Here is an 11,390-nt window from a genome sequence, read left to right on the forward strand (position 1 = left end):
CAATACTAAATTTTTTAAATCAAAATCATATCGCTAATGGATAAAATGTGGTCCTTATATTATTATTTTTTATACTGTGAACATCTTAAAGTAAAAAATGTATATTAGCTACAGAATGTTTTCAGACCCATTACTATGTTGCTTAAATTTGACGCCGTCACATTCACTAGAGCTTAGCGCTTCCATTTCTTTCTGACAGTCAACAGCTGACTTATTTGTCACATCTATTACTAGCAGTGAGGGATTTATAAAAAAAAAATCGCATTTGTATAGTTGCGAGGATTTCAAAGAGGTTTACTTTACAAGTCTAAATCTACTAAACGAATACAATATGTGGTACGAAATTTTACCTTCAGCTGGTATTATCGCTGCCGTGCTTGCGGTGCCCGTATACGCTATGTGGGGTATTAACAAGTTGACACTAGACAATGTAAGTAAAAGTTGATTGGGGCACACACCGGACAATACGGCCAACTTATATAATCTTGTGAATATGAATCGAATAAATATTAAAATATATACTCTGCAGCGCTTGATGACAACAATTTCCTGACACGATATATTTTTGTAATTATTCTGTGTTTTTTTGTACTCTATAACAGTCCTACCGCCGTGACATGGATGAACGTTTTTCGAGAGTATTGTATCTACGCGACACTAGATTAACCAATAATCCGTACATTCAGAATGTGAGTATCGACCAGTTGGAAGTTAGAAATAATACTTTATTATTATTGTTATTCTATTAAGTTATTAAGGTATGGTTTAACTTGATTAATTATATGCAGAGATTTTATTTGTCGTTTATGGCTGAAAAAGATATCTTGCGGTGTAACTACTATTACGCCAAAACTAACAGTTTCAAAAGTTAGCACATTCGGTGCTTCATTGTAACTAGTAACTATATCACTTAATATAGCATACTTCTGAATAACTTCTGGCTACAATTCCTATTGCTGATAGAAAATATTGCTTCTATCGTACCGATAGTCCCATCCGCAAGCAATGTCACCACTGAGTAAGAACAATCATAAAGTATTAGGTCGCTTCCAAGATATAAAATTTAATTCTCGGTTAGGAATGTTTGAGTGGTATTGCTGCAGTAAGCTTGAAACGCAGTCGGTTCTTTCTTGCCGAAACACCCAGATTTATAACCGACCAAGAGCTGTCACTCCTCGTACATGCATAGAGAATGTTTATGCTTTTAACACCTTAAGTACTTGATTCATTTTGTTGTAGCAGCATGAAAAATATCCTAAAGAGGCTTTCCTTTGTTATAAATATACGCATAAATGTCAATAAAGAAAATCCCTGTTTTATTTATAAATTTAATAGTTTGAAAAGTGTCCAAAAAAAGGTCGAGCCAGCGAAATTATTTAAAAACTTACTTTCAAACATTTTGCACTAAAAGTGTAATTAAATAAGTGAAATATATTTTTTATACTTCCACAGGGCTTGGAATCCATTCCAGATGAAGAAAACTAAGTGTGGTGTATACATTTTGCAATTTAATCACATTTGTAGTGTAACGTTAATGATGAATATTTAATAAAATATGTAAAACTCGCATACCTTCTTTCCTTTATCACGTAAAATGTTAGTCAGCTGTTGCCGTAAACAGTTTTCGTCCTCTTTGTGTAATCCTTTAAATGCAGTGAAACATCCCTGTACTGGTGCCAAAACCACCCCTAGCAATGCCTACTATCCATTATCCTACCAATTGTCAGTCACGGTTCGTAAGGCGTCTTCAAAAGGCAGAAAAAATAATTTAACTACATTTAAATGGCAAAATATCAATAAAAAATTGCAAAAGTATGGTAAAAAATATCTGTATCTCTATACTAAAGTGAAGTAGTATATTTTTTACCATAAAAATGTTAAAAAATCATAATAAAACACAGTGAAAAACAAGATTTTTTACAAGGATGAAGTGCACGAGCATTGTGAAAAAGGGTGTGCAGCGAAAAGCAATCACCAAAAGCAACTCTATATTTGGAGTGGGGAGCGTTGGCGTCAAATTTAAGTGGAAATGTTGCAAAGGCGGCAATTTTACTCTAGGCCACTTCATCGGTGGTTGTTGTTGTTGTACTCGGACTTTTGTTTTGCTCGCGGTGGCTGCGGTATTTTTGTTTACAAGCGGCAGCGCCAATGCTTCTGATGCTGGGTTACTGAAGGCGTCATTGGAGGATAACAGTGGGACAGCAGGAGGGCGCCACCAGCATCATCACCATCAATACAGCGCTCAGGGTGCTGAACGGTGGCGCGAACATGAATACGAAGAGAAGGGCTATTGTGCGCCATACAATGGTAAAATTTGTAAGCAATATATAAGCGGACAGGTGTGGTATAGTCGTGAAGATCCAACGGGTGGCTGGAAAAATGAGCAGATAACAACCGCATTATGGGAGGAATTAATTGCAGACCTGTCGGGATTATGTCGTGTAGCCGCAGAGGTAAGTGATCCTTTATGCTGAAGTTGTTGTAATAAACTTAAAACGTCTCATTACAGAAAATGCTATGCGCCTATGCATTTCCGCATTGTCAAACTGAAAATGGACGCACAATTAAGGTACCGCTATGTTATGAAGATTGTACAGCCACTCATCTACAATTCTGCTATAATGATTGGGTATTGATTGAAGAGAAGAAAGAGCGAAACATATTTTTGAAGAGTCGTGGACATTTTCGACTGCCCAACTGTGGTGTGTTGCCAAGATATAACGCCACAGCAAAGAAGCCGAATTGCTCCTATATTGGGCTCACAGAAATCAAAGAAGATGAAATAAGCTGTAAGTAGGGCGGAAAAAAAATCATAAACTTTTAACAAAAGTATTTAATTTTTTTTACTAATTTCCGTTTTTTTTTTACAGACGATTGTCGCAACGGCAATGGCCGCTACTACGTTGGCACCGTAAATTTTACAAAATCAGGTTTACCTTGTCAACGCTGGGATGTACAACATCCACATAAACATATCCAACCACCACAAGTGTTTCCGCAAATAGCAGAAGGGGAAAATTACTGCCGCAATGCTGGTGGAGAAGAGCCTTTTCCCTGGTGTTATACACTCGATGAGTCTGTGCGTTGGCAGCATTGTGATATAGCTCTCTGCCGTAAGCTCTTTAAAAAAAACACTTTTTATTAATTTTATATATTTAAATATATATATAATTATTGCTTGCAGCCGATTACATTGATCTCACCGCCAAAGATCTCAATACACCTATAATAATGGAAACTTTCTTCACCCCATCAATGATCTTCCTACTCGCAGGCATTGGTTTCGTTGGCATAGTGGCACTGCATTTGATTATTTTGCTAGTGCATAAAATTTCAAAACACAAGGAGTTTTCGGTGCAACAGCAAAGGCAACAGGTGCCAACGTCCGAGTGCAATATATCCGTGCGTGGCAGTGGTGACTGTAATTTAACAGAAAGCAGGGAAACTTTGGGTTCGAATAATGCAGTTGCTATGATGATCAACAAGTGTGGCACCATTAAAAGTACAGCAACAGTGCATAGCTCAGCAGAACCGAAAACCAATTTAAATACCAAGTTGGAGAAGCTAGAATATCCGCGGGGCGATATCGTGTATGTGCGCTCGTTGGGGCAAGGCGCTTTCGGTCGAGTGTTTCAGGTAATATGATGAAAAGTATACATAATTCGTTTTACATTTACTTCAGAATATTGTTGATTTTGTAACATTAAAAACCGCTCAGCAGAATTTGAGGAATGTAGTTGCTAGAGTGACAGTCCAGAAATTTGAATTTAAGTATCACATGGAAATTTCGTTAGATAAAGCTGAAATAGACGTTAGCCTTTCGAAGCATGGCAAAATTCTAAGAGTTGAAAAAAAAAAATGTTTCACGGTGGAAATAGCTTAATTTAATTATCAATAAGGCATATTAAAAGGAAAATAATGAAAACGTTTTATATATACATATTTTTTTTTACGGAACCATATATAAAAAATAGTTGTGGAATATAGAAAACAATTGAAAATCGCAAAAATTACTATCGGTCGAGAAGGATGAGTATATCGACTCCATGAGAGTATTTTTTTCTCAAAAAGTACTTACAGTTGCGGTCAGGATCTTAGTAGGGCTTATGGCTCATTATATTTAATTGACCACGTTTTTTTATCACGACAATTTTTCGCCATCCACTGTAAAGTCCGTTAGATTAAGAAGTCGGCTTGAAGTTATGCAATCACTAAACTTAACCTGGTTTTGTTAATTTCGCATGAAATTTTAGTTGCACCGGCTTCTTAGTCAGTCAAAATCTTAGTAGTGCGCGAAAGAGTGTGTGAAAGATTAATATTATCGCGACTATCTTTGTGAAAATTAATAAAGAAAACGGTGAGATAAGTTTATTTAATTGATATTCTGTAGCTAATGGCCAAATTTTTATTATTCCTCATTAAGTAATGTCTAAAAGGAAAAATTGCTCGCCCGAGAAACGCGCCCTCATAAAAAATTGATTGCTGATGGAAAAACTTATGTGGAAGTGCAAAATATCATTGAGTGCTCACTAACAATGGTGCGTAATACCATCAAGTACAAATCAAGTGGCAAAAAGCGTGGAAGAAAGCTAGCAATGTCGGCAAGAGAAGTTATGTCTATCGTCAGATACTCAAAGCAGTTTCCATTTGCGGCATTTGGTACTGAGATAAAAGATGCCTTAAAAGTGTCTTCGAGCATTGAGACTGTTCGTCGGCGTTTGCGTGAGCACGACCTGGGTGTCCACAGTGCAAGAAAAGTACCGTTGTTTGACAAAAACGTATATAGAAAAGAGACTTCGATTCGCCAAAGAACATATAAATTGGCCTTCGCCCGAATGGCGCAACATTTTATGATCGGACGAGTCGAAGATTGTCTTGTATGGTGAAAAGGGATCGCGCCAATATGTAAGATGACCACCTAACGCCGAATACCAGCAGAAGTATACAACAAAAACAATAAAGCATGGGGGTTCTAGCATTATGGTCTGGGCATGCTTTTCCTGGCTAGGCATGGGCCCCATTCATTGAGTTACATAAGTAAATGATGACTGGCGCTTTATATGTTGGTATACTCAGGGACATCATGCTGCCATATGCTAGAGACGAAATGTCGCTTGTTTGGACGTTCCAGCAAGACTACGACCCCAAACACACATGCAAAGTTGCTAAAAGATGGTTTGAGGAGGGTCAGATCAGCGGAATGGAATGGCTGCCACAGTCACCTGAAAATTTATGGGTTGATGTCCAGCAGGCAGTAGCCCAACGCAAGCCAACATCTAATACGCAACTATGGAAAGCTGTAAAGAGCGCATGGGAGTCGATTTCAATTGAAAGATGCCAAAAACTTGTTGACTCAATGCAACGCCGTTGTGCTGCAATTCTAAAGAATAAGGGTCATGCAACAAAAGACTAATTTAAATACTAAACAAAACCCCATGTAAAAATAAAAATAAAATCACCATCATATAAAAGTTTTGTCAAAATTTTTCTTACAATTTGTTACACTACTAAGTTTTTGACCGCTCAAAATTCGCTGCAGTTTTTCTAAATATAATTTTACCTTACTGAAATAAAATAAACGTTGGATTTTTTTTGGGATTTGTTTTTTTTTTTTGACACATGGCTATACGAGGAAAAAAATGAAATGTTTATAAAAGCGATTACACGCACTTTTTTAACCCATTCCATTTTACGTAAGTGCACTACTAAGATTTTGACCGCAGCTGTATGTTTTACTCTGTTATCGTTTTTTGAAAAAGAATCACTCGCACTTCAATTCTTCTTTTTCACTTACACTTTTGTTGGATTAAAATAGTTTGAATTATCTTATAATACTTAAATTGGAAATAAAATTGAATCAAAGCTGTAATACCTTATACTGGCCCATATGCGTTAAAGAGTTAATACTTCAGTTTCAAATTTATTTTATTATTATTATTATTATTATATGTAGGGGATATATGTATACTTAAATTTATATATGTAAGTTTTTCCGTTCGTCTAATGTTCATGCTTTTTTTTAAACTACATATGAGTACAAGGTAACTTTTGAGAGTAGACAGAGTAATTAAAAAATAAAATATAATCGTATATAATCAAAATCCTTTTTTATACTCAGTAAAAAATTAGTCAAAAACAAAATTTTAACCATCCAATTTTGTTTTTGACTAACTTTTTTACTTTTTTGGCGCGAAAAAATTTTACGAAAAAAAAAATTTATAAAATTTGAAAAAAATTTTTTTTCTCACTAATTAGTAACTGAAATTACGAAATAAAAAAAATTAAAGCAGGTGTGTATTTGAAAAATATTAAAAAAAAATGTTCGCCAAAAATTTTTGATAAAATATTAAATTTCAATACAAAGAATTCAAATTTTTTTAATTATATTTTTTCCAAAAACTAAAGAACACCATTTACAAAAATGTTGAAAAGATACAACATACATGATCTATCACTCAACAATTTTTTATTTAGTAAATTTTTAATTTTTCGCCATCTTGTATAAATTCAAAACATAACCTCAAAACCTGTTTGCATAGTGATACTAGAAATGCAGCTGGAAGATTATGGAAAAGTTAAGTTATCAGTTTCTTACGTTGTCAAGATTTGCTTTTTTCAGTTTCGAAAATACTTTTTTTCGGTAAGATAAATACTAACCTTGGACTAATAGATATGATATTAAAAATTAAAAACTTATTGAAACATTTGTGTGGTGTAAACAGATTTGAGTACTAATTTTTTACACTTCACTTTCATAAAATCAATTGCTTCATCTTCTTGCAGGCCAAAGCACCTGGCCTCGTCTCTGGCAATGACGACTATTTAGTCGCCGTGAAAATGTTGAAGGACGACGCCAGCGATCAAATGCAAATGGATTTCGAGCGTGAAGCGTGCCTTCTTGCCGAATTCGATCATCCCAATATTGTTAAACTTCTCGGCGTTTGCGCACTGGGTCGCCCCATGTGCTTGCTCTTCGAATTCATGTCACCCGGTGATTTGAGTGAATTTCTACGCGCCTGTTCACCCTACGCTACACACCAAATACAACAACGCAATCGCCAGGAATTAAATGAGGGACATTTACTACAGATTGCAGCACAAATTGCCGCCGGTATGGTCTACTTGTCGGAACGTAAATTTGTACACCGCGATTTAGCTACACGCAATTGCTTAATCAACGAAAAAATGGAAGTGAAAATCGCCGATTTTGGTTTGTCACATAAAATTTATCTGCAGGACTACTATAAGGGCGATGAGAACGATGTTATACCAATACGTTGGATGCCGCTCGAAAGTATATTGTATAACAAATTCTCTATTGAATCGGATGTGTGGGCTTACGGCATCTGTTTGTGGGAGATTTTCTCTTTCGCTTTGCAGCCCTACTTTGGGTTAACACATGAAGAGGTGATTAAGTTTATCAAAGAGGGAAATGTACTAATTTGTCCGGATAATACGCCACTATCGGTGTACGCATTGATGCGACGTTGCTGGAATCGTAAACCCAACGAACGTCCAAGTTTTGCGGAAATCAATCATTGCATACAGCACAGTCTGGTGGAATACGAATGCAAGACAATGATGTAGAGCGTGAAGAAGAAACGCGAGAAGAAAATGAAATGGAAAATATATAAAGAAACTTTCAACTGGCCATACTTACGAATATTGTGTAAGTGAAAACATTTCCGTTCGAAAACACTCAGCAGTGGTTAGTTTGCGAAAAGTACATACATATGTATATACAATGATATGTATATGTATATACATATGTATTTGAAATATTACTACAATAAACACAAGCACAAATTATACAACTATATTTATTAAAAAAAGTACTTACTAATGATATCTCAGAAAAGTTGTGTTCTAACAATAATTTTTGTTGTTGTATGCGTAGTTGTGTCATAAAAGTCTCCAATATTTTTTGTATAATTTTAATCGGTACTCAATAAGGTATTATAAGTCAAGTGTGTATCGGAAACTAGTAGTCACAAAATTCTTATTGAAAACAGCGTAACAAAAAGGAAACCAACCTCTACTTCCGCAAAGACATTCCAATCATCGAGCAGCACTAACCTGCACTATTCTTCTCAACGAATTATACAGGCAATTTTTATATACTCGTTCGAGCATGCATACTTACGAACATACGTATTTACATACAGATGTGTGTATATGTGACCATCATATCTACTAAAACAAACTTTGAAAATAAAAATGTGAATTGATTTACTTACATATATTATGCAATAAAAAATATAATTTAGTTACTCTAAGTGCATACGTACAATATTTTGTCGTTAATAATTCATAATAAAATATAATTTGAATTTTGAAAATATTTACACTGTAAATAATATACAGGCGAACATACTACATATTTACACACACTACCACTTATTGTGTAACAAATAACCAATGTTTGTGTAATAAATAAAAAAAAAAGATACAAATTTTCGTACTAAGTTTTAAGTAACGTGTATCAAGTTTAAATATACTATGTAGTTTCTTATTAAATAAAAAAGAACACTGAAAGAAAATATAAAATCTTCAAAGGTATTTTTTCATCATTTGAATACTTCCCTTTTGATACTTTTCGGTATATTCTCGTATGTATAATACATAAACTTATCCACAATTTGATGCTACTTCCTATTTAGTTATATTTTTTATAGACAACTTTATTGAATTAATTGCTTCAGTAGTAGCACGGCCAAAGATAGTAGGGGCAATATGGTTCATACGTTATGACATCAACTCCGCCAAAGACCGGACCAAAACCACGCCCAGGCCCAAAGCCTCTACCGAATCCTGGACCGAAACCGCGCCCAGGTCCAAAGCCCCCACCAAATCCAGGACCAAAACCTCGCCCAGGTCCGATGCCGCGTCCAGGACCAAAACCGCCTCGCCCACCGCCAAATCCGCCTCGTCCACCGCCAAATCCACCTCGTCCTCCGCCAAATCCACCTCGTCCACCGCCAAATCCACCTCCATGTCCACCACCATGCCCTCCACCTCCACCTCCCCTAGCGATTGCCGATTTGAAGATGCCAAACACCAACAAAATAAAGATGAGTAATATGACAACCTGCTTTGACATCTTGAAATTCCAACAACTCGTTTCAAACTGATAGCATTAGCTCTAATATGCGGCCTTTTAACTTAAAACTTTTTTGTGATCCGTTAATTAGAGCAAACATTCTAATTAAATGATGAGTTGTAATTTTTTCGATGCATTCTTGCCATTTTCTATGCTTTCTTTTTATTCCATTTCATCATAAATATGTATTTATTTTATATATAGGTGTCAATTATATTCACTGAGTGTGAAATGGAACCATTCTGGCGGTATTCCCCGTTTAACTGTTTAAATATGTATAAATTGTAGTCTCAGGGGCTTTAAACTTATTATGTTGGCAGTCTGTTTCAGTCAGTTGAAGTGCCGTTTCGAAACCATGAAATTAACGAAAGCAGTTAGTACAGTGCGGCCGCCGTAGCCGAACGGGTTGGTGCGTGACTACCATTCGGAATTCGGGGAACGTAGATTCGAATCTCTGTGAAACACCAAAATGAAGTAATGGCAAACCTCCGAGTGAATGAAATCCCCTGAAAAAGCTCTTCATAAAAAAACCATTTGCCGTTCGGAGTCGGCTTAAAACTGTAGGTTTCTCTATTTGTGAAACATCATCAAGACGCACGCCGCAAATAGGAGAAGGAACTCGGTCAAACACTTAAAAATGATGTAAGCGCCAATTATATATATATAAATATAGTTGGTCAAGTGTTGTGTAGCCTTGCAGTTTGTGTACGAAATTTTTTTGAAAATATATGAAATTAAATGCTATCTCTTCACTCTGCACTCCTATTCAATTTCAGCCCTCAATGTCGCAGTTGGGTGTTACTACATTACATAAGATTTATTTGAGATTTGCACCTCGACATCATGACCTTTTGTGGCCTACTCGCCTCAGTACCCCTTCCAGACCCAATTCCCTTATTAAACTTAATATACAGCTGTGTTGGATGGAGCGAGATATCTCAATCTTCTCCCCGCTATAGCGATGCATTCAAGGAGAAGGTGCGTAGGAGCCTCCTAGGATTGGTCGCAGAAACGACAAACATCAGAGGGGCATATCCCGATCATGTGCGGATGACTGCGCCGCCTGCAATGGCCTGTCAGGATGCCCATGAACATTCTCAGTTTATCCTTTTGGTAGGGTTATGAGTTTTCTAAACCTGTTTTGGTTGTACCACCCCCCACATATGTTCTAATAATCACGGGCTTATTGAAGCACCTGTGTTTTGAAATGCCTATCTTTATTCTTTTCCTCTTATGTGGTAGTAAAAGGTGGCGCAAAGTTAATCACCCTATCAGGAGATGTATAATTTTTGCAAATGGCGTCGTACGTCAATCATATTTGATACTTGTGAAGTAGACAGCTGCAGTGTACAAATAGACAAGCAATCGAGCTGGAGGTCCAACTAAAGATTTTCATCACTCAAAATCATTTTTTTATTTAGTAAAAAAGTTATTCAAAAACAAAATTGGATGATTAATTAAATTAATTAATCAACTTGGGCTGATTTCGACCCTTATTTAAAAAACGTATTCTTCTTCTTAGTCTTCATTATCCGCATACTCGTACATACATACATACCGTTTTGCTAAGAATCATATAAAAATTTGGTTTTTAAGTCTAAAAGTTGTAGTATATAATTTGCTTTTTATATTTTTCTTCATTTATTTATTATATGATTCAATACACATAAAAATTATAATAAAAAAATCAGGGTTATCACTTAACTACTCAGTATAAAATATAAAATTTCTTTGCATTTTTCTTATTATCACAGCGACCTAATCTTAGGTATTGTACAAAATAAAAATAAACATACTACGACGTAAATGTAGACCAAGCAATTATAATATAAAGGGTCCTTTAGAAGTGGTGCCTAGTTGTCAGTAGTGAACAATTCCTAGACGGTCCTTTTTTTAAATTTAAGTAGGCAGTTGTACAATTTTACACTATCGAACAACGCCTTAAATCATTGAAACTTTAATATGATTTTTGAGAACAGCATAACGCAAAATTCATGATTTTCTTTTTGTGAAAATAATCGTCCGAATGAGTCGACAATTCAAAGGTTGGTGAAAAAATTTCAAGAAACTGGTTCCGTCGGGTATATAAAAAGGGCTAGCAAATCAAAAGCTGGATGTTCTGTGGAGAATGCTGTTGTTGTAGCACAAAGTGTTGCTGAAAAACATTCCACATCGATATTCCGAAATTCAATTCAATAATTGACAATTGATCGACTGTTTGGCAGATTTTATCTGTAAATGTGTTCATGGTGGACATTTAAATGAGCCGTAAGAGCTGTATTTTGAATAA

General features: G+C 35.6%; 3 protein-coding genes across 3 annotated transcripts; 2 read left to right on the top strand and 1 right to left on the bottom strand.

Annotated features, from left to right (window-relative positions):
• The first annotated feature begins 226 nt into the window (after positions 1–226).
• On the top strand, positions 227–1,569 carry LOC129243464 (uncharacterized). The gene is made up of 3 exons (XM_054880504.1): positions 227–430; positions 603–689; positions 1,453–1,569. Exons 1-3 carry the CDS (start codon positions 332–334, stop codon positions 1,483–1,485), a joined length of 219 nt encoding a protein of 72 aa, XP_054736479.1. The 5' UTR covers positions 227–331; the 3' UTR covers positions 1,486–1,569.
• Positions 1,570–1,648: 79 nt separating this feature from the next.
• LOC129243463 (tyrosine-protein kinase transmembrane receptor Ror2) lies at positions 1,649–8,203 on the top strand. The gene is made up of 5 exons (XM_054880503.1): positions 1,649–2,453; positions 2,510–2,789; positions 2,871–3,113; positions 3,185–3,636; positions 6,784–8,203. The coding sequence occupies exons 1-5, from the start codon at positions 1,926–1,928 to the stop codon at positions 7,585–7,587; spliced, it is 2,307 nt and encodes a 768-aa protein (XP_054736478.1). The 5' UTR covers positions 1,649–1,925; the 3' UTR covers positions 7,588–8,203.
• A 495-nt stretch (positions 8,204–8,698) lies between these two features.
• On the bottom strand, positions 8,699–9,100 carry LOC129244103 (acanthoscurrin-1-like). Its single transcript, XM_054881719.1, has one exon. It carries the CDS (start codon positions 9,098–9,100, stop codon positions 8,699–8,701), a length of 402 nt encoding a protein of 133 aa, XP_054737694.1.
• Between the last annotated feature and the right edge of the window lie 2,290 nt (positions 9,101–11,390).

This window comes from Anastrepha obliqua, chromosome 4 (genome assembly GCF_027943255.1).
Source record: "Anastrepha obliqua isolate idAnaObli1 chromosome 4, idAnaObli1_1.0, whole genome shotgun sequence".
In the NCBI taxonomy this organism is placed as follows: domain Eukaryota; kingdom Metazoa; phylum Arthropoda; class Insecta; order Diptera; family Tephritidae; genus Anastrepha; species Anastrepha obliqua.